This window comes from Xenia sp. Carnegie-2017, unplaced genomic scaffold, assembly GCF_021976095.1.
Source record: "Xenia sp. Carnegie-2017 unplaced genomic scaffold, XeniaSp_v1 HiC_scaffold_21, whole genome shotgun sequence".
Classification (NCBI taxonomy): Eukaryota; Metazoa; Cnidaria; class Anthozoa; order Malacalcyonacea; family Xeniidae; genus Xenia; species Xenia sp. Carnegie-2017.
Window position 1 is genome coordinate 441,979 of NW_025813484.1, and position 22,111 is coordinate 464,089.

Sequence of the window (22,111 nt, forward strand, 5' to 3'; positions counted from 1 at the left end):
AAACAAGAGAAGAAGAAGCCTTTCTAATTCTAGTTATCACAACAATGGTCATTTGTAAAACAAAGCCCACCTCCGTGACATATATTGATTTATCACCACATTAGAAGGGATAAGATTTACAATCTAAGGAGTTGATTGCATTTCTTTGATGTCAATTACCAAATAAGAGAACTTGAATGTTGAACAAATGCCAGTGGAAGTCAATAGAAAGATTGATTTTTTCAAGAGACAAAAGCTTATTATATTCTATTCAATTTCTATAACCACTCAAAAAATGACATGATTAGAAAGGACCGGAAGGATGAAAGCCACACAATACACAATATGGCTCATGTGAACATAGAAATATTTCAAGTGACTGTCACATCTCACACCTTTTTATGCTTCCACAAGATATCTAACTATATCAACTAATACCTACATTACTGGACAAGCAAAAGCCAACAAAACATTTGCTACAATGACAAAAGTAAAGACTAATACGGTAAACATGTGAATGGTTAAGGAACGAGCATACCAAGCACATGGTAATGCGTATTACAAAGTGTCCTCATTTTCTTTGATCACAGACAAGCAACAACTCAAGGAAATACTAACTAAAATAACCCCAAGTCAGCATTATTGACCCATACACAGGATGGAAGTAACTTGTAAAGCATAAAGGTATGACACATTGTTACTGCGGGCGACAGCACACAAAAGAAATCAAAGATATACTAATGTTGCAAATTAATATATTGCTATCAACTTGTGTTGAAAACACTGTTTGTTCCATGGTAAAACAAAAAGATGGCAACAATTAAGCATCTCGTATATTTTTGCTCACTTCACAAATGTTCAAGAACAACGTGCGTGCCACCAGGCGCATCGGGGTAGACAAAACAAAGTTGCTTCCCATAACATTTGTTAAAAAGCTTGAAAATAACAACAACAAAAGAAAAAGAAACATCATGCCCAACAACATTCAATTGAAGAACATACCCTTCAAAAAGGAAATTATATCCTCAAAGTTACACCCTTCCATCTGCTGGCTAAGCATGTGCAAAAAGAACTGACGTGAAATAAATGGCACACATTTATGCCACTCTCAATCACCGCTGAAAATGTCAAGACAACAAAAACCGAACAAGAAACGAACAACTACGATTATGACAGTTCACAAATGTGATTGGTTGTTCACATACAAGATTGAATGATAGAAGTCAGTGAAGGACAGGACATAGGAAAAGGAAGTAAAGATGATATTGAATGAAGAATCATATATTTCCTGAGAATACAAATCTAAGCATTCAACAGGTTATAAAAGTTAATAGCAATATGTAATACACAAAGTTTAAATGTTGTTACCTTTATAATCTTGATCTCTATACTCGATTTTTCTAGGAATTGTATCCAAAACACTAAAAATGCACAAAAGAAATAAGTAAATTTGCTACATTTTACGAAAATGTACTCAATCAGTAATAGTCAATATCAAATTCAACCAATGCAAATGGGCCACAATGACCCACACATTTTGAAAGATACTTATCAAGCTCACTAACCATAAATATCCCAAAACAATTTTAACATGAACAATATCATACCATGTGGGATCACTGAATGTCCTTTGCAAGGAAGCCCATATCTCTTGAAAGGTCCCCTGAGATAAAATATCTGACTCTTGTGATGAAGGTTGATCTGATTGAGACATCTAAAAACATACAAATATAATTTAGCACAACTATTTGAACAGTTATAAACACCCCCAAGGCATGGCTAATGATAGGGAAATCCTGATTATGTACTGGATTGTAAACAAAGTCATTAATTTTTCCAGATTACAACAGGAATATGTATTCTACAATGTCAATGCTAAGTTATATGTATTTTAGTAAATAATGTATTGTTGTGTCTAAACCCTCAATGAAATTGAATTACACATTATTATTCATCAATTTATGTTCATAAAACTGTGTTGCAATTTTTTCAAAATTTTTTTTTTTAATTTCTAGTGAAAGTTCTGGAATGGGACGACAAAACTCTGTTTATTTGTCACAAAAAAAATAATTTACATAAATGACCTCTTGCCCTCTTGAATAATTTCACGGTAGGGTGCTTGTGAACACGAGAGGTGTAATATGAAGCTTTAACTAGACACAAATAATACTACACTTACTAGTAGCTAATAATACTTTATTTAACCTATTATACTAACACATATACTTTAAGGCCAATGTTTTTAAAATATGATTTCAAAGAAGTAAACGGAAATTTCATCAAAATAACATTGTTATGAATTCTTATTAATCCAATCCAACGCATAATTCCTTCCATTGCTGGAATACTACCCAAAATTACGTCCAAATGAAAACAAAACACACATACGCAAAGGATAAAAGACAAAAATCCATTATTTCATACGTCAATCACCACGACAATTCTTAAATCTCGTTAAACTCGTAGCTGCAAGAATGCAATCTGTAAATGCATTTCGTTTCCTTAGCATAAAACAAAGCGCCTCACGATTCGTTTTGTTGCCATACAGACAATACAATTAAAGAACAGTTGTTATAGTGATTGCAGTGAAATTTAAACAAAAAGAAATTATTTATAATACAATTGCCTGTTTTTGTCCATAAAATATGTTAAACATAAAGGACAAGCGTCACTTTCTTGCATAGAGCAATAAAAAATAAAATATGGCGTCAACCACGTGCTTGAAATATAGTTATGTAAAACAATGAACAACAAAAATGCGATGCAGACGTAATTTTAAAAATCACGTCACAACGCCAATAGTTTTAGCATTTGACTTTTGATTTGTGAAAAAACCCTGATGCTACATGGCGATGAAAAAGTGCGAATTAAGCCTTCCCCCACATGTTTAAGTCGTAAATGAGGAAATGTGATTAATGCTTATTTTACTAAGGAAAACTTTCAAATACAGAAAATCGTGCAAATACCACCATAGTATATAAATACCTTTACAAATCACAGAGCGATTGCAGAATACCCGTTCACTCACACATTTAATACAAAACTTGACCTTAACCCTAACCCTAACTAAAATCGAAAGATCTTAGGCAAAAAACCTGTCCAAAAATGCGCACATTCTTACATCGTAAGATGGAAAAACACTTTGCATTGAGTAACCATTCAAATTGTATACTTTGGCAATTTTGATTAGCCACCAGATAACTATATAAACAAAATTACTCGCTTGGACTCAACTTACTTTCGAAATCACGTAGGTATATTTTAGGTAGTATTGAAAATAGCCTAATAACGCTGTCTCCTATAAGTGTTGAATTACCATCCCATATGTTCAACAATATCAGCCATGAATTGAAAAATTTGCGCGTAGTTTCACATTTGATAGCCCCCGTTATTTTGCGTAAGCGATGTAAATTGTAACGTTCTTTCCAAAACGAGCCAATCAAATGATAGAAACTGTATTCTCTTAACTTATGTCTATATCACTATATCATGACAGCTAGTATTACAAACACGTGGACAATAAAAAGATTTAAGGAATTTATCTTGCTGATTTAGATGTGAAGAGCGATAAATGTACATGCATTTCAATACAAAAAACAAGGAATAACCTCAAATCATAAATTATGAAGCAATCCCACAAAGACATAACCCAGATCAAATTTTTATGACAAATACAAGACACACATATATGTCGTTGTGATCCATACATACAAAAGAATTACATTTATTACAAGGAGACAACACACATACAAAAACGTATATAACTACACAATACAAACACACATTCTAACGGGCTATACACAAGAATTTTCTTTAACAGGCTTAACAACACAAGAAAGACAAATAACGAAATACATACTTTGTGTTAAGTGGGCAATCATGGACATTATATGACAAAATTCGCAGTATTAATCCAATGATGCTCTTTCTATTTCTTACATGTGATTGTTGGGCACGTTTAGACATGCCTTTTAGAATTTCGCTTTAAAATGTATAAACCTGCCCAAACCTGTTTATAAGATATACATATATTAACTGATGACGTCATCATATGGAAACCGTGAGATCGATTGTTCACAGTATTCATCACAAACAGTAGTGCAGACGGGCTGACTTTAATTCATGCTGTGCGAATATTTTTGATGATGGTCTTGCAAAAAACTAGACATTTTGTATTGCTTTGTGTTTGCTTTTCGCATAGTGTTGCAAAGTCATTGTGACATCACCATTTATATAAAAAGGACCGTAATCTTTGCAGTAATCTTTCATTTGTCAGGTATTGTATGATAATCATGATGATATAGAGGTATTTAGACATGGTTTGTTTATAGAAATTCATTTTGAGGAAACTGAACAGCTGCAATACATGACGTCTTCATCTTGCTTAATTGTGGTTATTAATTTAATTATTCAAAATTATTTGTAATATTTTACGCAACTTAATTCGATAAGTATATTAAACATGGCGGACAGCGCAGAAGGTAAAGCGGAAATTCGCGGACTTCTTTAATAAGTTTTTTTTTACGAAGAAATATTTTCTGTTAATTTTTCAGGCGAAGAGGAAGATGCAGGAATTCCTTTACTAGATAAAGACGAACTTGTAAGTAACACGATTAGATAAATAAGGCTGCGTTCTGTCAATCCATACAACAATCAGTAATTTGAAGGACAGGTCATAGTAGAAATGAGTGTTAGTGTTACTATGATGGCACTATTATGTATGATTTAGGATGTTGATTTGACACATAGACAAATTGAGAAGATTGAAAATTTAGATCATTTACATAAGATTGAGGTAATAGGTCTTGGTGATTTAACTGATTTTCCTATGAATTATCTGCACTGTCTGATGTCTGAATTATGGTCTATTGACAGACATTGTGCCTTCGAAGAAATGTTATTCAGAAAATTGAAGGTTTGGAGACGCTAGTTACTTTGGAAGACCTCGATCTTTATGATAATCAGATTGAAAAAATTGAAAATTTAGAATCTCTCGTCAATCTCAAGTACGTGATAGGGAGAGATTTTGCATTGTGAATATACTGCAAATGATTTACATGAATATATTATGTTGTAGAGTTTTGGATCTGTCTTTTAACACTATCAAAGTTATTGAAAACATTGGATCTTTGACAAAACTTCAGAAACTGTTCTTTGTTCAAAATAGAATTTCAAGAATTAAAAATTTAACAAACTTAACATCATTAACAATGCTTGAACTTGGGGCCAACAAGATAAGGGTTAGTATGAAACATTACCTTTGCTTAAGTTGATTTTGTGTGTTTTGATATATTTTCATTCACTTCTAATGTATGAAAGATATCTTTAATAGCATTCATAACTTGATTGATAAAGTATTTTTCATGTTTGTTTATTACAAAATACTTCAGTTGTACAAGTTCTAAGTAAATGGGACTGGGTATGAAAGCAAAATGTAATTATTCCAAGGGAGGATAGGAAGTGGGTGCATGCCTTCAAGCCTTGTATGAAATGACATAACAACACCCACAAACAAGCCACTGAAATCATATTCATACTACATTGACTGAGCCACATCATGTAAAAATATGAAGAACAGTCCCTTTCAACAAAGTTTTCTTGGATCCTTCCCTGAATAATTCAGCAATTTTTTTTAAGGTAATTGATGGCCTAAACTCATTGGTCAATTTGGAAAGTTTATTTTTGGGTAAAAATAAAATAAGCAAGTTGGAGGTTAGTCGATATTTTTATTTTGTCACATCAACATTATATGAAAAATACAACAAAAGTACCTGTTTCTATGCAGAACCTTGGTAGATTAAAGAAACTTAGACTGCTCAGTATCCAAAGTAATCGTATCACAAAATTAGAAGGACTTGAAGATCTGGAAAATTTAGAAGAATTATACATTAGTCATAATGGAATAAAAGTGATTGAAGGTCTTGAGAAACTGGTATGAATCACAAGTATTTGTGTAGACTAAGTGGCATTGCCAAAGAATATGTATTTTTTTTTGAGGTAAATCTCAATACACTGGATTTGGCATCAAATGAAATCACTAGGATAGAAAACTTGAGTCATCTCAATAAAATTGAGGAATTTTGGGTATGTGAAGTGATGAAGGAAATCCAATATGAATTATCGTATGTATTTCAATACTGGTCAAAATCAAATGTAGTAATTGAAAAATTACTATTTGTAGTTCAACAATAATCTACTGAGCTCTTGGAATGATCTTGAGTCGCTGACAAAAATTGAGACATTGCAAACCATTTACTTGGAGGGAAATCCTATAGCAAGTGACGTTAACTATAGAAGAAAGGTGAAACTAGCTTTGCCATTTCTTAAACAAATTGATGCAACACTCACCCGATAAATATTTACTTCTACGTAGTTGATTATTTGTTATATACATAGATAACTGCTGATTACTCTATTACTTTAATGTACAATAATATGCTTGTCTTTCCACATTTAATGTATATAATTTGTAGTCCATTAAAGATAAGTTTATTAAAGCTGGTTTGGGGCTACATGCAATATGCTGTTATTTAAATATACTGTATTACTTACCTCTGATATAATGTTGATGAATATTTATTAGTCAGTTGGGTATTCTGGAATACAGGTGTTTGTTTACAGTTCTAATGTCAAGATCACCAAGACGTGGAACTTGATCAGCTTGAATGTACTCTAAGTTCATTTCTTTATTATAAGGGACTTTTCTTGAAAATTGATCTTGGAAGGAAAAGAAAGATTGATGAGTTTATTAGTAATTTAAAACATGCTATGTAACCACTGTGTGTTACATCCTACCTGTTATGGTTGATATTGAGTTCAATTGAGGTGTTTTGAAAAAATTCCAAGCAATGTAGAAACATATGACAAATACCAACGTCATACAACAATACAATGGTCCTGCGAAAACCCAGAAACTAGAGTGAAAATAACTAACACTGTTTACATTAAACATAAAATAAAAATAAAACATGGATATATTGTTCTCACCGCTGTGGTAAATATGTTATGCCAATATAATTGAGAATGGAATCAGGCAAAAAAGCCCACATAATGTACAAACCTAGGAAAGGAGTTTAACAGTTTAATGTAACATAAACTGGTGTTAGTAGTGTTTTACGAAAAAAATGGAAGTTAGAAGCACTGACCAAAAACCAAATATGTCGTAATATAGAGAAAGAATCCATATATTGCTCTTTCTGGAGTCGGAGATGGAGAATGTTCAGCCATTACTCAATTTAGCGGAAAGTTTTCAACAGATTTAAATTAATTAACGTCAGCCATGTGTTCCAAATTTTTCATGTTTAAATTTTTTGACAAGAAAAGCTGTGAACTGAAAGATACCGCTGACGCCAATTAAAACGGCTCAAATTTCTATTTTGAATGTATTGAATCAGTTGGACAAAAAAGAAACATAAGAAAAGCAAGTCAAAAAGAAACAAGAATTAAAACTCGTCTAAATAAATCCATCCAAACTTTAAAGAGCGTTCCAGTTTTTTCAGAAAATTTAATTAAAATGGTTGAGCACTGAAAGACATACAGGGTGACTGACTACAACGAATATATGGGTTAGACACACACTAACACTCCTGTTATTCATAGCTATGCAAGGCAATGGAAAAACTACATTCAAAACAACGCAATTGTTCTTTAAGTTTAAAAATGACATACAAAATGGTTTTAATTCAAATGAAAAATATTATTGCGCCTTATAAGCACATGAATATATTTTTAGTCACTCACATTGAATGTCTGCAGAAGAAATCTTGCCATATTTTCTGTCATGAATACATAAATTCAATATGGAGCTATTCTATGAAGTGAGTGCAGCTATACATTTCATACACAATGGTATTAATTTACTAAGAGCTTGTTTAATCAGTTGTAGGATGCAGAGAATCATTATGTATTCAAGAAACAACCTATTTTTGTCTATTCTTCAGATGTTGGAATAGTTCTGCTTGCATATTTTTCATCTTTCCAGTATCTTCAAGACTTTGAACACTTCTACTCAATAAAAAGAAGAAAAAAATCAACGTTTTATAATGCAATACTTGAAAGAGAAGTTTGAGGTATGATATACCTTTAATGGTACCTAACAAGATTATCTCACCTAAGTGCATTGACTATATCCCTGGTTTTCCCAAAGTAAATTTCATTCAGAGTATTACGCATCTTATTTTCCATGTCCTTAAAAACAACTTGTAATTAATCAATCTTGTGTAAATCTCTGAGAAGTACACAATTATTTTACAATTACCTCGATAAGTTTACCCATATTTACTATGTGAGATCCAGCTTCTGACATAGGGCTGTCAGTCTCAACCTAGATTTAAAGAAAAACACGAGTATATGTCTTGTTAATGCAATAGAAATTCAGCATTAACTAAAATGTTAAGATTTACTTGACAAGCTTACCTGACGTGTCAAACTACCACCTAAATTCATGATGCCCGAGCCTTGTTTATTGGTCTGTACAATGACAAAGTTTAATTCAAAATTTATAAACTAAACAGCTTGAGACGTGAAAAGACTTAAAGAACTATACCTGTAACCAAAGCATGACTGTTGAGGTTAGTTTATAATGAGCCATTCGACCACCTGACTTCTCCTAAAATATACATAATTGCATTTATACAATGTACATGTTGAATGAGTGTTGTTGTTCTGTGTCATAATACCTGTACTTCAATTACATGAATGGAATCCCAACAACCTTTGATTTTTTTCGATCCATCACCAGCTATGTTACAAAAATCCACAAGTGAGAATTATTCTATGGATGGCATATCAGCCAATTAATCAATATAAACCTTTCTTAATCAAAATAACCCCTGCAAATCCATGGTCCAAATCCCATAAATAAACAGATGAGACACCACCTTCAAAATACCTAAATAAGATAACTTTCTTAAATACACCATTCATATTGTACACTTAATGACCAAAAATGTACATTTCACGATACTGATCGAAGGCAGCATTTGCATCTTGCTCCAGTTTTCTAAGTTTTTCAGATGGAATTGCTCCGTCGTCTAAAGGTGGGTCATAAGTGTTGCTCCATGGTGATCTGAAGTTTATAAAAATCAATTAGACATACATTAAATATCTGTTTAAGTTAAACATCATTACTTATATACCTATAAGAATCCCCATCTCTGTTATAATCACATAATAAGTAATCTTTTCCAGTAGCTTTGTCTCTGGCAACCTTCAGCGGTTGATCCACAGAAGATAACAAGTCTTCACACAATTCTGGCACCTACAAACACATACATAAGTCTTACAGTTAGAGGATGGAAGCTTGAGTACACAAAACCTTGCATTTCATATCTTACTAGATCAATAAGGTCACTAAGATTCTTCTCAATCTGCTGCGGAGGAAGACGTCTCATTAAATCCAAAGCATAATCCAACTGACGTTCAGTCTGTTATAAACAATGTATATTTTAGTGCCTTATCTAAGAACAAACAAATAACCAAGTGTTGTCCAAGGAAACTGTTTCATGTTTATTTAATTTTATTAAATGTCAATTCACGACAAACCACAATTGTTTAAAGCAAAAACATGTTGCAATAAAAATAAAATCTTAAATCTTTATCTTTAATCCTATGGAGCATAAATGAATTAAAAAAAACCTATACATACAAGTATAAAAATACATTTTCAAAATACAAAGGCTAAGAATACAGTATTACCGAATGACAATGCACCCGTTCTAAAACTCGCATATCACCTTTATTCACAAATAAACGAAAACTAAGAAGAAACAATTTATAAATCCTCGATAAATACGGCTTACCATGGTCTTCTAGTTTCGCAATTCAGGAAAATTCGAAGTAGAAACTAAAATACGACAAGTGTACTCCCTTCTTCCGCTTCTGAAATAGATATAAACTTAGATTTATGGACGTCAAACTATTTCCAGACAAATATGTCGCGAAACATTTCCGATATACCATCAGCACTGACCTTTAATAGCATCTGGACTCAAAAACAAATCAATTTGTAGCAATTTGTAACTATTGATGTTTTAATATAATCTTTTTATCTTTATTTCAAGTGGTTTTGTTTTTTGACAACCAGTTGCCAAAATATCTGCTTTGCATGGTGCCTGTAGTTTGAATTTTCAACATTCACACTCTTTTCTATACTTAACACATGCTATTATTTAGAATTTTTTCATGAAAAAAAGGGTATCATTCACCCTGGAGCTAAATAACAAACAAATTCAATATTATCAATTCTATGTGTTTACACCAATGGTTAACCCACGACCGCACCCTATACATGTCAGTGACGCACCCAGAGATATATCTATGACCGCACCCCAAAAGAAATGTCGGAAATAGCCGGAAGTCAAAACCGCCGACTCATTCCGATTGTGTCAAAATAGGAAAAATATCTGCAATATTCGATTCATCGACAAGATTTGTCAAATTTTAAAGGTCTATAATCAAGAAAATTGTATCGATGGTTGTGGCTAGCATCATGGATGATATGAATGCCATTCCAGTCAAAGCATTCTTTGATCGGTAAGAGATTTCAGCTTTAGAATTTTATAATTTTCTGTTCGTTTATGATGGAGTTTTTTCGAATTATTGGTAGTGACTCCTTGATCATCACATACAAATTTCTCAAGGTTGAACTTTTGTTTGAAAATTTGTTTCGTTTTGACTCAAAATGCTTTTTGGTATTTGTATTTTCCTTTGATAAACAAATCAAAATAAAAGTTTTATTGCCTACATTAATCATAAAATAACAACAATGAACAATATACCTACCAAGTTGGAAATCGGTTTTGATGAAAGTTGTGCTATGTAGTTATAAAATTTTATGCATCAGAATATAAGTATGATTGTTAAAGACTTCATGTTCTTACCAGGGATGTGATATGTGTGAATATGAACCGTGGTATGTCAGTTGATGACCTTTCAAACAATGTGAAAGAGTTATTTAAGTTCATGCCATCACAGGAATTAACAATGAAGTGGCTTGATGATGAAGGTAAATAATGCAATAAAAACTTAACATAACGGATCTTTTTCCTGTTACTATTGGTTAAAAAATCATGCCATATTACTATTTCTAGGTGATCCTTGTAGTATTTCATCGCAAGACGAGTTGAATGAAGCCATTCGATTGTTTGATATCAATAAAGAAGCACAGTTGATTCTTCATGGTATGATGGAAGGAGTTGATGGGAAATCGTTTAATGTTGAGTAATTGGATAAAACAATATTTTATGTTCTTTTATTTTTTTACAGTTTTTTGTGGCATTCCAGAAGAACCTGGAAAGCTATGTGCGGGAGAAACAAGTAAGAAACAAAAAAATTATTTTTAGAATATCTTAGATATTCAATGTAACGGGAAGTTTGCACCATTTATCATTGAAAACACTTTAGAATGCTCATGCTTGCTCACTCTGTCGTCCAAATGATCTTAATCAAGTGATTGATTTGAACCTGTGTGTATTGTTGTACATGTTTGTTTATAGATGTGGATTGTCCAGGTTAATGGAGTCCTGAAAACTGAGGGTGTTGTTGACTTATGTTTCAACACCATTAGCAATAATCATCTAGTGACGAAATATAGTTGACTAAGATTGTCAAAATTTTAACCCCTCACCAACAGGCCATCTCTGGACTCGACAAACCTGGCCAATCTACATACATCTGCAAGCATGCAATAATATTTCCTGTTTCAAACCATTCACTTTAATGCTCACTTGGTAATTTTCTATGAATTTGTATGTCAGGGATCCTTCAAAATTCATCAAATTCATGACTCTATGTTAAACCTGATAATGTTGTCCCTTTGCTTACTCTTGTCCCAACAAACTATTGAATTACTTTGATAAAATGCTACCAATTATTTCAAGTCATTTTTTGAAGACAAAAAATAGCCTTTCTACTTTGCGACTTGTGAAAACCAAACCTTGGACAAATTACGTAGAATTTGCACTTTGATGCTCTTCACAATGACATAATACACTTCTACATTGCTATTTCGATATTTCATCTTGTATTGTTGTACTGGGTGGATAATCTTATATAATGCATATTATAATGCTGTAATTATCATGACTAATTAGCTTATAATATTCTATTATTATGTGGTCAGCGACCTGATGTATTTTTAAGTGGCAGTGTGTCCAAGCGATATTATGACTGGTTGAGGAATTTTCATTTTTAAAAACAATAAGTTCATTTTAATCATATTCATATTGTATTTTATGTCGTGCAAAATACACGACAACCATTCTTATTGTACGTTTACAATAGAAGAGCTTGTTAGTGTCTAGTCAGTGACATTTGCTTCTGACGTATGCGCTTGTTAATAACTTGGCGTTAAAATGAAGTAGAAGAAGTAAGACTGTTCAATGAGGAAATTTTGGAGGAAAGAAACCACGTTAAATTGGTGAATATATCCTTCTCTTCTCCTCTGGGAATACTTTCATTTATTGTTTCGTCATTTTGTTTTCAACGTTAGTGACATTTGAATACTATGTTGTTGTGTGAACTGTGAATGAAAATGCGCTAATATAACAGCTGTTTCCAGCTCGTGGTTCTACTGTGTAGAAGATTATACTTTCGTGAATCGACGTTATTAATCATCAGATAAAAAAACACCGTGTTTGCCGTGAGCGATATGATTTTACTTCAGCTTGTATCACTTTTGTGATCAGACGCGCTCTGTTGGATCTCTGTTTCATTTACATAAACTGAAAATTAAGTGGTGGTGTGCCATTCAAATGTTTTTTTTTTGTTTGATAAAATGATGTTCTGAAAAGTGATGTGTTTATATCAAACATATCTTTGATGTTACTCTTTGTGTTGATGACGCTATACTTTAACATTATATATCACACAATGAGCGCAATTAAACAGAATGGTTAAAAATGATGTGCGATTAACAACCGTTCAAGAAATCTTTATAATAAACTGAAAACATCATTTCCAACAAATGATCCCTCATTCCTCTCCTACATTTCCACACACATGGAATCGTTTTCACAATTTGACGACTGATTTGGAAGTGAAGTACGAACAGCCACAAAAGCGTGTTACGATACCTGCAATCCCTAATGGAAAGCGTAAGAAAACAACGAAGGTTTCATTTGATGAAAACTCTACTCTTAACCCAGAAAATAAACAAACAGAGAAACACACCGGTACGACTGAGAGTAACCGACTCTCTTCCGGTTATATTTTGAGTTTGCCTCCAAAAGGACAAAGTAAGTTATCGGGGACTTGTGAAAATCTGTCTCGTGTCTGTAAAAACGAACGTGAAGATGATGTTGGGAATTGCGTGAAAAGAAAAGGACGATTACACACTACCCGTTCATCTCCAAACGTAAAAGGAAAAGCTGTTAATCAAACAATTGATGGTATTGTCATTATACCACTGAAATACTAAATCCAAGCACCATTTCCTTACAAATCATTTATTTTATTTTTTCTGAGTAATAAATTTTTAAGAAGTGTGGAATAAGGAAAATATATTTGCTCGTTCTCAGTCCTTATACTTTAGCATCTGCTTCAAATGCAGGATGTGAGTAGCGTTATGAAAAAGAGGTTGAGAGAGAAACTTTCGTTTCTAACTTCAACAAGGATCCCTGACTTGTCATTTGTATGAACGGGACTTCATAAGTTTCGGTCAAATTTGTGAAATGAATAAAACAATCTAAATCATTCATTTACTCTGCTTTTGAAAGATAACTTCCTTCACGTCTATTTAAGGAAATATTTATCGTCGTGGCGCTCGTAGATGGAGGAAGATTTACAAGATCAATGGACATTCTTTTGTGGCGAGAAGATTCAGTAGAGTAAGTGTGACATGTATTAATTTTTTTGTTTCCATTCAAATTTGCTATGAATTAAGGAAGAATTTTTTTCTGTTTTTAGCTTGCACAATGTGCCTATTGCACGGACATTATCTGGGGATTGGGTCGACAAGTACGTGTTTTGTCAGTGTGTAATGGTGACTTGAAATTTGTTATGATTAGTTATAATCGTCTTTTTCAGGGTTATAAATGCTTGGATTGTCGTGTTATTGTTCATAAGAAATGCAGTCGATTATTACCTCAAAGCTGCGAAGAGATTAGATCAGTAAGTTATTGAAAATCGTTGGTGTATTCAAGAATCATGTACAGAACGACTTATCCACAATATGCCTTATGTTTTCATGAAAGATCATTAGAAAAACATACAATTTCATCTCTTTAAAGAATCAAAATGCGAGGTACACTTCCTTTCCTACTGACTCTGCGGAAAATACTGGTAACGTTCATGATCGTGTAGTAAACCGAAGTAAGTTCATGTTGCATTTCCTACCTGTCCCTCCCCACCCACCCCCTATTATTATTACCGTTAAGAGATAACATTATTCTTGAAATGAAAAAATTTTCTTGTAACAGCCAACAGCGATAGCCCAAGTCCACATAGTAAACTGTATAATGACTCATTTCCTTTGTCGAAATCGGTAAGCTGATGTGATACAATTGTGAGAGATATCGTCTTTGCATATCATGTGACTGACATGTGTATCTTTTCATAGGGACTGGATACGAGCAAGTCCCACGTTAATGTTAACGATTTCGACTTCATTCGTGTAATTGGTCGTGGCAGTTACGCTAAAGTTCTTTACGTATGTCGGAAATTAAACTGTGTGTTAATTTTATCTCAGGAAATCAGTCATACCAATTGATAATTTGTGCTAAATTATCTATTTTAGGTCTCTCACAAAAATACTGGGATTAAGTACGCGATGAAAATCGTTAAAAAAGAATTAGTAAATGATGACGAGGTGTGTCTATAGTTATCTGCTTCTATCTACTATATTGACCCTTCATTTTGCCTTCTCTTTCTGTCTTTTTTTTTGTTAACCGTGAAATTTGTCTAAGTTTAGTCGTATGCACTGAACAATCCCCAAGCATATAGATTGTGTCCAAACATTGTTGTTTGAATACTCTAGGATATAGATTGTGTCCAAACATTGTTGTTTGAATACTCTAGGATATAGATTGTGTCCAAACATTGTTGTTTGAATACTCTAGGATATAGATTGTGTCCAAACATTGTTGTTTGAATACTCTAGGATATAGATTGTGTCCAAACATTGTTGTTTGAATATTCTAGGATATAGATTGGGCCCAAACATTGGTGTTTGAATACTCTGAGATATAAAACTGGGTCCAAACATTGGTGTTTGAATACTCTTACATATAAAATTGATTCCAAACATTGTTGTTTGAATACTCTACGATATAGATTGTGTCCAAACATTGTTGTTTGAATACTCTAGGATATAGATTGTGTCCAAACATTGTTGTTTGAATACTCTGAGATATAAAATTGGGTCCAAACATTGGTGTTTGAATACTCTGACATATAAAATTGATTCCAAACATTGTTGTTTGAATACTCTAGGATATAGATTGGGTCCAAACTGAGAAACACGTGTTTGAACAAGCATCGAATCACCCGTTTCTCGTCGGTTTGCATTCATGTTTCCAGACAGAAAGCAGACTTTTCTTCGTGATTGAATTCGTAGCAGGAGGTGATCTTATGTTTCACATGCAGAATCAGAGAAGATTACCCGAAGATCATGCCAGGTACGTGAAACTTGTTGCCTCAATTTTTTCATAAGAAGCAGCTAAATCTTGGAGTACTTGCTTTATTCCTGGTGATTTTTTGTTTTCATTTAACTGAGCATGTTTTTGTGTAGGTTTTATTCAGCTGAAATAGCTTGTGCTTTGAATTTTCTTCACGAAAGAGGTAGAATACAATTTATATTTCCTGGCCTAACATCTTCGTGTGTACCCACACATTCCCCCTGCTTATATCTTCATGTCAACATGCGTTTCCACACATTCCTCTATTACATCTTCATGTCAACATGTGTTCGTACTTATTCCTCTATTGACATCTTCAGGTATTATCTATCGAGATCTCAAACTCGATAATGTTTTGCTGGATAAAGATGGTCATATCAGATTAACTGATTATGGCATGTGTAAGGTATGATTATTGAACGTTGAAATAAGTCAATTAAGTTAGTGCTGTGAGAATATAATCATTTTTTATTCAATGATAACAGGAAGGTTTAAGACCTGGTGACACTACTAGTACATTTTGTGGAACACCAAACTATATTGCACCGGAGGTTCTGCGTGGAGAAGATTATGGTAACAAACGATTGCAGAAATGTTACCGTACTTTAATGTGTTTGTCTCATTGTTTATATTTTGTCAGGTTTGAGTGTTGACTGGTGGGCTACTGGAGTTCTTTTGTTTGAAATGTTAGCTGGACGATCTCCGTTTGATATGGTTGGTCAGGCAGATAATCCTGACGTGAATACTGAAGATTATCTATTTCAAGGTATGAAGTATTTCATTATTGCATTTTCTGTTATATCCTTTGCTGGCCTTTTGTAATTTATCTTACTTGTATTTACGTTTTTATCAATCACGTAAAATTTCCTCTTGTTCTCCAATAGTAATTCTGGAAAAGGCAATTCGAATTCCAAGGTCACTTTCCGTAAAAGCTGCCTCAATTCTTAAAGGATTTCTAAACAAGGTGTGTGAGCTTTTGTGTGTGTAATGTTTTTTTGTTTCTTTTGGGAGCACAACTAACCTTTTTTGCAACAGAATCCAGAAGAAAGATTAGGTTGTCATCCACAGACAGGATTTGCTGACATACAATCTCATTTGTTCTTCAGAGCAATAAACTGGAAACAGGTATTGACAGTTTTCCACTCAGGTATTAACATTTTCATTCTCATCTTAGAAAAATTATTTTTTTTACAGTTACAGGCTCGTCAGGTATGTCCTCCGTTCAAACCACGAGTGGAAGAAGGACAAGAAGTAGAAAATTTTGATCCTCAGTTTACTGAAGAACCTGTTGTTCTTACGCCTGATGATCCGTAAGTTGCTTTGAACTGAATTGAAAAAGGACGCGAGAAAAGGTTGAATGCAAACACGATAATTATTGCTTTTAGGAAAGTGCTTCATGCTATAGACCAATCAGAGTTTGAGGGATTTGAATATGTGAATCCATTATTAACATCAACAGAAGAAGTCGTATGAGTTAAGGATTAAATAAGAGAATCAAAAGGGGAGAAATATAAGGAGAGTAAGATAATATTTTTAGATTATTGCTACAACACTTGCACAATGTATAATAGCCATTTAATGACCACGGTAAGATCAACTTTAGTGAGCATGCTCCGTCGTGATTCCTGCCATTTCCAAGATTGCTTTATCTGGATTTTCGTCCCAGGTTCCCGGCAATTTGACCTGCATATACGTACGAACAGAAAGGTTCTTAATATACACAACGTACATGTATAATTACAAGGTGTCCAAATAATAAATCCATCGAATACCTTTTGTAATTTTTCTGCCTGTCGTTTCTCCCACTTTTTTTGTTCTTTTTGGTGAGTTTCGGCGTTTTCGCCTGCACAACCCCATACCTGTAGGTATATATATAACTAGAAGTCTGCAGACACATGCGTAAAACTTGCAGATATGTGTGCGGTGTTCCTTGATTTAGCAAAAAAACAGAATTATCCCTAAAATCTTTGCAAAGTTTGTGACGGTGTAGAGATAATGGATGAAATACCTTTATTCTATCCACTGGAATTTCTTCCAAACCAAATTTTGCCGAATTTAAACCATCCAACAACGATACGACAGGTTTGCTGGGATTACGTCCCAAGACAAGTCCAACAGGAATGCCACGCGTCTTCTCGTTGAAGAAAACAATACTTTCTTCTAAAATTAAAAGAGGAAAGATTGCAGTTATTTCACTTTCATTTCTTGAATATTTCAATGCCAATGTAATAATCTGTGCATCTTAATGGTTTCTACCATCCAAAATATTAAATCCCGGATTAATTTCATAAAGGCGAGTATTGGCTCCTCCGAAACATTTCGTTGACTCTCTAAAAGAGAAAGACGACGTATATTTAACGTAAAAGAGCTTTGTCAGTTACTGTTGTAAATACAAAAATGAGATTTTTTCATTGTTTTTACTTCACAAGTTACCTCCACTCCACGTCAAGAGCCAGCACTAATCTCTTGTCGTTCTCTAAAACTATTAACATAACAGTTGGGCCACGGTATGAGAATACATGATGTTTGAATCTGAAATGCACATGAAACATCCTATGATGCCCAAAATGACACGCAAAATTTTTTTATTGTTATACTGAGATTCTTGATATTAACCTATTGTGACTAAGACCATGTTCGTTACTGTTATAAAGATCTCTCCATTCACATATTGAATCTTGATCCTTAAAAACCAAAGAGAGATGAACATCAGTTTTTCTATACGAGTATGAGATAGAACAGCAGACGTTCTGTTTTACTTGTTTGACAGTTTTTCGTTTGTTTCCAAAAAAAACTGTTGGAATTGAGACGGAAAGCAGCCACAATATTTCCGGTGTAATGATAGGCTCTGCGTTAGTTGTTTGTATTGACCAGCAGTCCTTTTTGAAAATAAAAACGCACTTTTAAATGACCAATCATTTATCGCCAAAATTTATTGTCATACGTTTACTTGTTTTTTACGTTGATCTGTTTCATATAACTTGTCATGTTCACGTAAGGATGCCACTATCCTAGAATGAATACGATTAAACAGCCTTGGCCATAATTCGATTATTTTGTTGGCAGACGTTTCTTTGTCTTTGTTAACCTAGCCATTATTTTAACATGAGTAAAGCATCAATTGATACTAAAAGTTACTCCTCAATTCATTATTTACCAAACCCCTGGCCACTTCTTGAAAATAAGATGATTGTTCATATGCTGTATTTAACTCTGCTGCATAAACAACAGTCAAGGTGCGTTCGACATCTTAAATGATACAATGGACAACGTGAAAAGGTCGTAAAAGAAAAGGTAATTCTTGAATTTTTATCTAGTCACCTTGGGCACTTATTTGTTGTTTCCCATTATTAAAAACATTTAAATAATATGGGACCATCTCTTTTGCGCCACTATCTAAAATCATCCCAAACATTTCAATAGAAATTATTAAAGAGTGGTCAGTGGATAGTCACCAGTGTACCTAATTTCATTATTTTATCAAATGCTGAGATAAAAGAAGCGATTTCCAATGTTTTTGAGGTTTTATTGTCTGCTTCTGCCATGAGCATTGTATGATTGAACAGAAGTTCAATGATTTTCTTCTTTTCATTGGAAAACAACTCCTGAAAGAATCGAGATGAGTTGGAATACGTCAGCGCATGAGCAGAATCTGTTGTCACGCCCACCAAGAAAAGTTGAAAAAACCTGAACTCTTATAAAAAGTCTTACATTAAATCCAGACTCGTTCATAATACGTTTGCCATCGCAAATTGTGGACCTATCCTGGTGAATTAAACAAATTTCTATAAGCAAAGTGACGGTAGAAACAAATGAATGGCCAAACGCCTTTAAACCAAACCTGAAAAAGCTTTGACAGAAACAAAAAATTCGGTGAGTCTTTTAACTCTTGAGGAACATTTGATCGACTATTGCTAATACCCATCGCAACATTTGATGCGAAGTTCGTTCATCGACGTAATTTTGAAATTACGTCTGCATTCCTTTTAAACTGGTTTTCTCCTTATCCAGTTAAGACTACCTTAATTAATTTACAGCCATTTGAATCATTCCACTTCTTTATTGCAAATGTGACATAAATATTGTAGTGCGAAATATTGCGTGTGGGGTACTCGCGCGTTGTCCCCGATCACAACTTGTAAACAATAAGTCGTCTGCGGTCTTTGCTTCTGTATTTGTGGGATTATTCGTCAATTTCGACAAGAAATGAGCTCACCAAACTCAAGTCGAGATGAAAGTCACAGTAAGGACACAAGGTTAGCTTTGTTTGGCGTTATTTGATTCATGCTTTTGTGTGTAAAGTCGTTTCAACAATTTGTATTGTTGTTGCTATGGCATTTGTACATAAACTTCTGTGTTTTTGCATTATGATTAACTAAACATTATATTAAGATCAATAGCTTTGTAGCACTAATAATTCCTAACAGTCAGTGTCGAATTTCCATGTTTATTTTCAGTATATGGCTTGATGCTCATCATGATCCAGTATCATCCCTTAATACCTTTACATCTTGTTTGTCCCTTGCTGACCTTCATGCTGATGGTGATTACAAGCTTTTGGTTGCAGATTTAGGAAACTGGTCAAATGAAATGAAACTTAAAGTATTCAAAGGGACCTGTTTGATGGTAGAGAGTGCAATAATTGATCTTCCCACTGGTCTGGTTACCTTTTACATGGATACAAACGACCCTCGTACACCAGCGGTTGCCGTGGCATCTGGCCCATTTATTTATGTCTACAAAAACCTGCGTCCATACTTCAAGTTCACTCTACCACCTTTGGATGTGAATCCAATAGAACAAGATCTTTGGCATCAAGTTTGTGATAAGAAAATTGATGTGAAAGTATTAAGGGAAATGTTGGAAAGTCTTCAAAAAGAAGGAAGTGAGGGTTCTCTAACCGTACGTTCATTGAAGTTCTTACAATTAGATGAAGATGAGCTTGAGGCATTTGCACAACTACATAAAGCTGTACCTTTAAAACGTCAAACTGTTATCACATGCATAACAACAATAAAAAAGAGTCTGCCTGACGATGATGCTATAAGTTGTCTTGTTGTTGGTACAGAAAGTCATGAGATATACATCCTTGATCCAGAGGCTTTTACTGTACTCTCAAAGATGTCTGTAGCTAGTGTGCCTGTGTTTATATCAGTGTCAGGTCTTTATGATGTTGAGTTTCGTCTTGCTATCGCATGTCGTGATGGTAACATTTATATTCTAAAGAAAGGAGGAAGGTCATTGCGTCATGTCATTGAAGTTGCGTCACAGATAGTCGGCTTGGAAAGAACTGGGAAGACATTAGTTGTTGGTTGTATTAATAACAGTCTTGTGTGTTTTTCTTCAAAAGGACGGAAACTGTGGTGTGTTTATTTACCACATAGCATCACTACAATGACCAGTCTTAACCATAAAGCCAAAGGTTTTAAGGCTGTACTTGTTGGGTTAAAGAATTGTGAAGTTCGTTTGTACAAGGAGAAATTCTTAATCAGCACTCTCCAGGTTGACAGTCCTGTGACAGCAATGCAGTATGGAAGATTTGGTCGTGAAGATAGTTCATTGATAGTTGTGACACTTAAAGGAGGAATTTATGTGAAGATTTTGAAGCGTACTGCTTCATTTGAAGAGAAAGATATCATATCTGGTCCACCACCAGCACAATCAGTAAAACTCAACATTCCTAAGAAGACAAAGTTGTTCGTCGATCAATCGTTACGTGAACGTGAAAACAGTATTAATATGCATCAGATATTCCAACGAGATATCTGTTTGCTTCGTTTGAGGGTGGCCAGAGCCTATGTCAGTGCATTGGAGAAAAGCCTTAACCCTGTGTCAAGTGGTGCTGAATCTATTAAAGTGTCTGCGCATGTGCAAGGATTTGGTCCAGCTTTCAAACTCACTATAAAACTACAGAACACGTCTTTCAACTCACCGTCCACTGATCTGTTTATAAGCTTTCACTACCCGGAGAGCTTATACAACCTTAGTAAATCGTGTATCCCTGTACCTCTACTTATCCCAGGCATTGAGTACATATTTGAGACGTTTGTTGAGTGTATTAGTGACAAAGGGATAGCAGATATCATAAAGGTGTTCGTCTTACACAAAGGAAACAGCGTTCCTATCATTACTGCTGTCATTAATATGCCCGTCAGCGAAGCACTTGTCACAGTCTAGCCTTGAAAATAAACCGACATATGCAGAACTTTGAGTTAAGTTCCAAACTTTTAAAAATCTTTTTTCTTTTAAAAATATGGATGGATTGTTTTATGCAAAGAAGCAAAAACACTTTTAAATGTGAGAACAGGATTATCAACCATGAAACTTTGATACGTTTACTTCATTACTCCATTACACCACATTTTAAATTTATTCATGTATCATTAGGAATAAATACATTGTCCTTTCTCAAGAAAAATAATTTGTAAAGTGTGCACACGTCAACCGATAAACAAGCCCTCCTGTTTTTTTTCTTCCTTTCCCTTTGAATCAAGATACTGGCTTTAAGTAACATTGTC

The 22,111-nt window shown here is 33.9% G+C and overlaps 7 protein-coding genes and 1 long non-coding RNA gene across 16 annotated transcripts in view; 4 read left to right on the top strand and 4 right to left on the bottom strand.

Annotated features, from left to right (window-relative positions):
- Window positions 1-5,837, bottom strand: part of LOC124444069 (cellular tumor antigen p53-like) — an 11,589-nt gene extending 5,752 nt beyond the window's left edge. Inside the window, exons 1-4 of one of the 6 annotated variants that reach the window (XM_046994649.1) lie at window positions 5,751-5,837; window positions 5,238-5,284; window positions 1,587-1,693; window positions 1,348-1,400 (exon numbers count right to left, since the gene is read on the bottom strand). In XM_046994649.1, the coding sequence (XP_046850605.1) occupies window positions 1,348-1,400; window positions 1,587-1,693 (160 nt within the window). In that variant the 5' untranslated portion in view covers window positions 5,238-5,284; window positions 5,751-5,837. The other 5 variants (XM_046994647.1, XM_046994646.1, XM_046994648.1 and 2 more) reach the window with 5 other exon arrangements.
- Window positions 305-2,264, top strand: LOC124444076. Its single transcript, XR_006947818.1, has 2 exons — window positions 305-1,296; window positions 1,995-2,264. It is a non-coding gene; the product is annotated as an uncharacterized LOC124444076 (long non-coding RNA).
- Window positions 4,303-6,537, top strand: LOC124444072 (protein phosphatase 1 regulatory subunit 7-like). The gene is made up of 9 exons (XM_046994653.1): window positions 4,303-4,460; window positions 4,533-4,579; window positions 4,709-4,774; window positions 4,855-4,985; window positions 5,057-5,219; window positions 5,617-5,691; window positions 5,765-5,911; window positions 5,977-6,063; window positions 6,161-6,537. Exons 1-9 carry the CDS (start codon window positions 4,442-4,444, stop codon window positions 6,332-6,334), a joined length of 909 nt encoding a protein of 302 aa, XP_046850609.1. The 5' UTR covers window positions 4,303-4,441; the 3' UTR covers window positions 6,335-6,537.
- LOC124444075 (phosphatidylinositol N-acetylglucosaminyltransferase subunit P-like) lies at window positions 5,686-7,500 on the bottom strand. Of its 2 annotated transcripts, XM_046994657.1 has the most exons (5): window positions 7,125-7,500; window positions 6,967-7,039; window positions 6,775-6,893; window positions 6,532-6,696; window positions 5,686-5,842 (listed from the first exon to the last, which is right to left on the bottom strand). In XM_046994657.1, the coding sequence occupies exons 1-4, from the start codon at window positions 7,204-7,206 to the stop codon at window positions 6,563-6,565; spliced, it is 408 nt and encodes a 135-aa protein (XP_046850613.1). In that variant the 5' UTR covers window positions 7,207-7,500; the 3' UTR covers window positions 5,686-5,842; window positions 6,532-6,562. The 2 variants fall into 2 exon arrangements, with proteins under 2 accessions (XP_046850613.1, XP_046850614.1); XM_046994658.1 differs by lacking the exon at window positions 5,686-5,842 and having other exon boundaries at window positions 6,546-6,696; window positions 6,775-6,876.
- Window positions 7,501-7,604: 104 nt separating this feature from the next.
- LOC124444073 (F-actin-capping protein subunit beta-like) lies at window positions 7,605-10,315 on the bottom strand. Its single transcript, XM_046994654.1, has 12 exons — window positions 9,950-10,315; window positions 9,780-9,858; window positions 9,315-9,404; window positions 9,117-9,238; window positions 8,933-9,046; window positions 8,790-8,869; window positions 8,658-8,719; window positions 8,525-8,587; window positions 8,395-8,448; window positions 8,237-8,302; window positions 8,090-8,166; window positions 7,605-7,983 (listed from the first exon to the last, which is right to left on the bottom strand). Exons 2-12 carry the CDS (start codon window positions 9,780-9,782, stop codon window positions 7,899-7,901), a joined length of 816 nt encoding a protein of 271 aa, XP_046850610.1. The 5' UTR covers window positions 9,783-9,858; window positions 9,950-10,315; the 3' UTR covers window positions 7,605-7,898.
- A 34-nt stretch (window positions 10,316-10,349) lies between these two features.
- On the top strand, window positions 10,350-17,374 carry LOC124444067 (protein kinase C iota type-like). 2 transcript variants are annotated; one of them, XM_046994643.1, is made up of 20 exons: window positions 10,350-10,512; window positions 10,863-10,984; window positions 11,070-11,159; window positions 11,245-11,295; window positions 13,720-13,805; window positions 13,885-13,935; window positions 14,005-14,088; window positions 14,208-14,289; window positions 14,397-14,461; window positions 14,537-14,626; window positions 14,714-14,785; window positions 15,409-15,593; window positions 15,707-15,756; window positions 15,914-15,999; window positions 16,079-16,166; window positions 16,234-16,359; window positions 16,478-16,557; window positions 16,629-16,718; window positions 16,788-16,903; window positions 16,979-17,374. In XM_046994643.1, exons 1-20 carry the CDS (start codon window positions 10,451-10,453, stop codon window positions 17,064-17,066), a joined length of 1,764 nt encoding a protein of 587 aa, XP_046850599.1. In that variant the 5' UTR covers window positions 10,350-10,450; the 3' UTR covers window positions 17,067-17,374. The 2 variants fall into 2 exon arrangements, with proteins under 2 accessions (XP_046850599.1, XP_046850598.1); XM_046994642.1 differs by lacking the exons at window positions 10,350-10,512; window positions 10,863-10,984; window positions 11,070-11,159; window positions 11,245-11,295 and adding an exon at window positions 12,223-13,367.
- LOC124444071 lies at window positions 17,105-19,679 on the bottom strand. Its single transcript, XM_046994652.1, has 12 exons — window positions 19,435-19,679; window positions 19,305-19,358; window positions 19,057-19,198; window positions 18,915-18,989; window positions 18,751-18,842; window positions 18,544-18,681; window positions 18,353-18,472; window positions 18,210-18,277; window positions 18,027-18,125; window positions 17,850-17,923; window positions 17,602-17,753; window positions 17,105-17,452 (listed from the first exon to the last, which is right to left on the bottom strand). Exons 1-12 carry the CDS (start codon window positions 19,516-19,518, stop codon window positions 17,138-17,140), a joined length of 1,413 nt encoding a protein of 470 aa, XP_046850608.1. The 5' UTR covers window positions 19,519-19,679; the 3' UTR covers window positions 17,105-17,137.
- LOC124444068 (Bardet-Biedl syndrome 1 protein-like) lies at window positions 19,196-22,011 on the top strand. 2 transcript variants are annotated; one of them, XM_046994644.1, is made up of 3 exons: window positions 19,196-19,466; window positions 19,682-19,849; window positions 20,051-22,011. In XM_046994644.1, the coding sequence occupies exons 2-3, from the start codon at window positions 19,800-19,802 to the stop codon at window positions 21,768-21,770; spliced, it is 1,770 nt and encodes a 589-aa protein (XP_046850600.1). In that variant the 5' UTR covers window positions 19,196-19,466; window positions 19,682-19,799; the 3' UTR covers window positions 21,771-22,011. The 2 variants fall into 2 exon arrangements, with proteins under 2 accessions (XP_046850600.1, XP_046850601.1); XM_046994645.1 differs by lacking the exon at window positions 19,682-19,849.
- The last annotated feature ends 100 nt before the right edge of the window (window positions 22,012-22,111 follow it).

Bases quoted from the DNA above. Each gene is read 5' to 3' on its own strand.
- LOC124444067 (XM_046994642.1), top strand. From the start codon at position 12,944: ATGATCCCTCATTCCTCTCCTACATTTCCACACACATGGAATCGTTTT. The intron at 14,786-15,408 runs GTGTGTCTATAG...TGAATACTCTAG, and splicing joins AATTAGTAAATGATGACGAG to GATATAGATTGGGTCCAAAC. The intron at 16,360-16,477 runs GTATGAAGTATT...GTTCTCCAATAG, and splicing joins TGAAGATTATCTATTTCAAG to TAATTCTGGAAAAGGCAATT.
- LOC124444075 (XM_046994657.1), bottom strand. From the start codon at position 7,206: ATGGCTGAACATTCTCCATCTCCGACTCCAGAAAGAGCAATATATGGA. The intron at 6,894-6,966 runs GTGAGAACAATA...TTTTCACTCTAG, and splicing joins ATAACATATTTACCACAGCG to TTTCTGGGTTTTCGCAGGAC. The intron at 6,697-6,774 runs GTAGGATGTAAC...TTTCCTTCCAAG, and splicing joins CTCAATATCAACCATAACAG to ATCAATTTTCAAGAAAAGTC.
- LOC124444068 (XM_046994644.1), top strand. From the start codon at position 19,800: ATGAGCTCACCAAACTCAAGTCGAGATGAAAGTCACAGTAAGGACACA. The intron at 19,850-20,050 runs GTTAGCTTTGTT...GTTTATTTTCAG, and splicing joins AGTCACAGTAAGGACACAAG to TATATGGCTTGATGCTCATC.
- LOC124444072 (XM_046994653.1), top strand. The intron at 5,220-5,616 runs GTTAGTATGAAA...ATTTTTTTTAAG, and splicing joins TTGGGGCCAACAAGATAAGG to GTAATTGATGGCCTAAACTC. The intron at 5,912-5,976 runs GTATGAATCACA...TTTTTTTTTGAG, and splicing joins TTGAAGGTCTTGAGAAACTG to GTAAATCTCAATACACTGGA.
- LOC124444071 (XM_046994652.1), bottom strand. From the start codon at position 19,518: ATGGGTATTAGCAATAGTCGATCAAATGTTCCTCAAGAGTTAAAAGAC. The intron at 19,359-19,434 runs GTTTGGTTTAAA...TTAATTCACCAG, and splicing joins TTCTGTCAAAGCTTTTTCAG to GATAGGTCCACAATTTGCGA. The intron at 18,682-18,750 runs GTAAATAATGAA...AATAATGGCTAG, and splicing joins AAGAAGTGGCCAGGGGTTTG to GTTAACAAAGACAAAGAAAC.
- LOC124444073 (XM_046994654.1), bottom strand. The intron at 8,588-8,657 runs GTATTATGACAC...TGTATATTTTAG, and splicing joins TTCATGTAATTGAAGTACAG to GAGAAGTCAGGTGGTCGAAT. The intron at 8,167-8,236 runs GTAATTGTAAAA...GTTGTTTTTAAG, and splicing joins ATATGGGTAAACTTATCGAG to GACATGGAAAATAAGATGCG.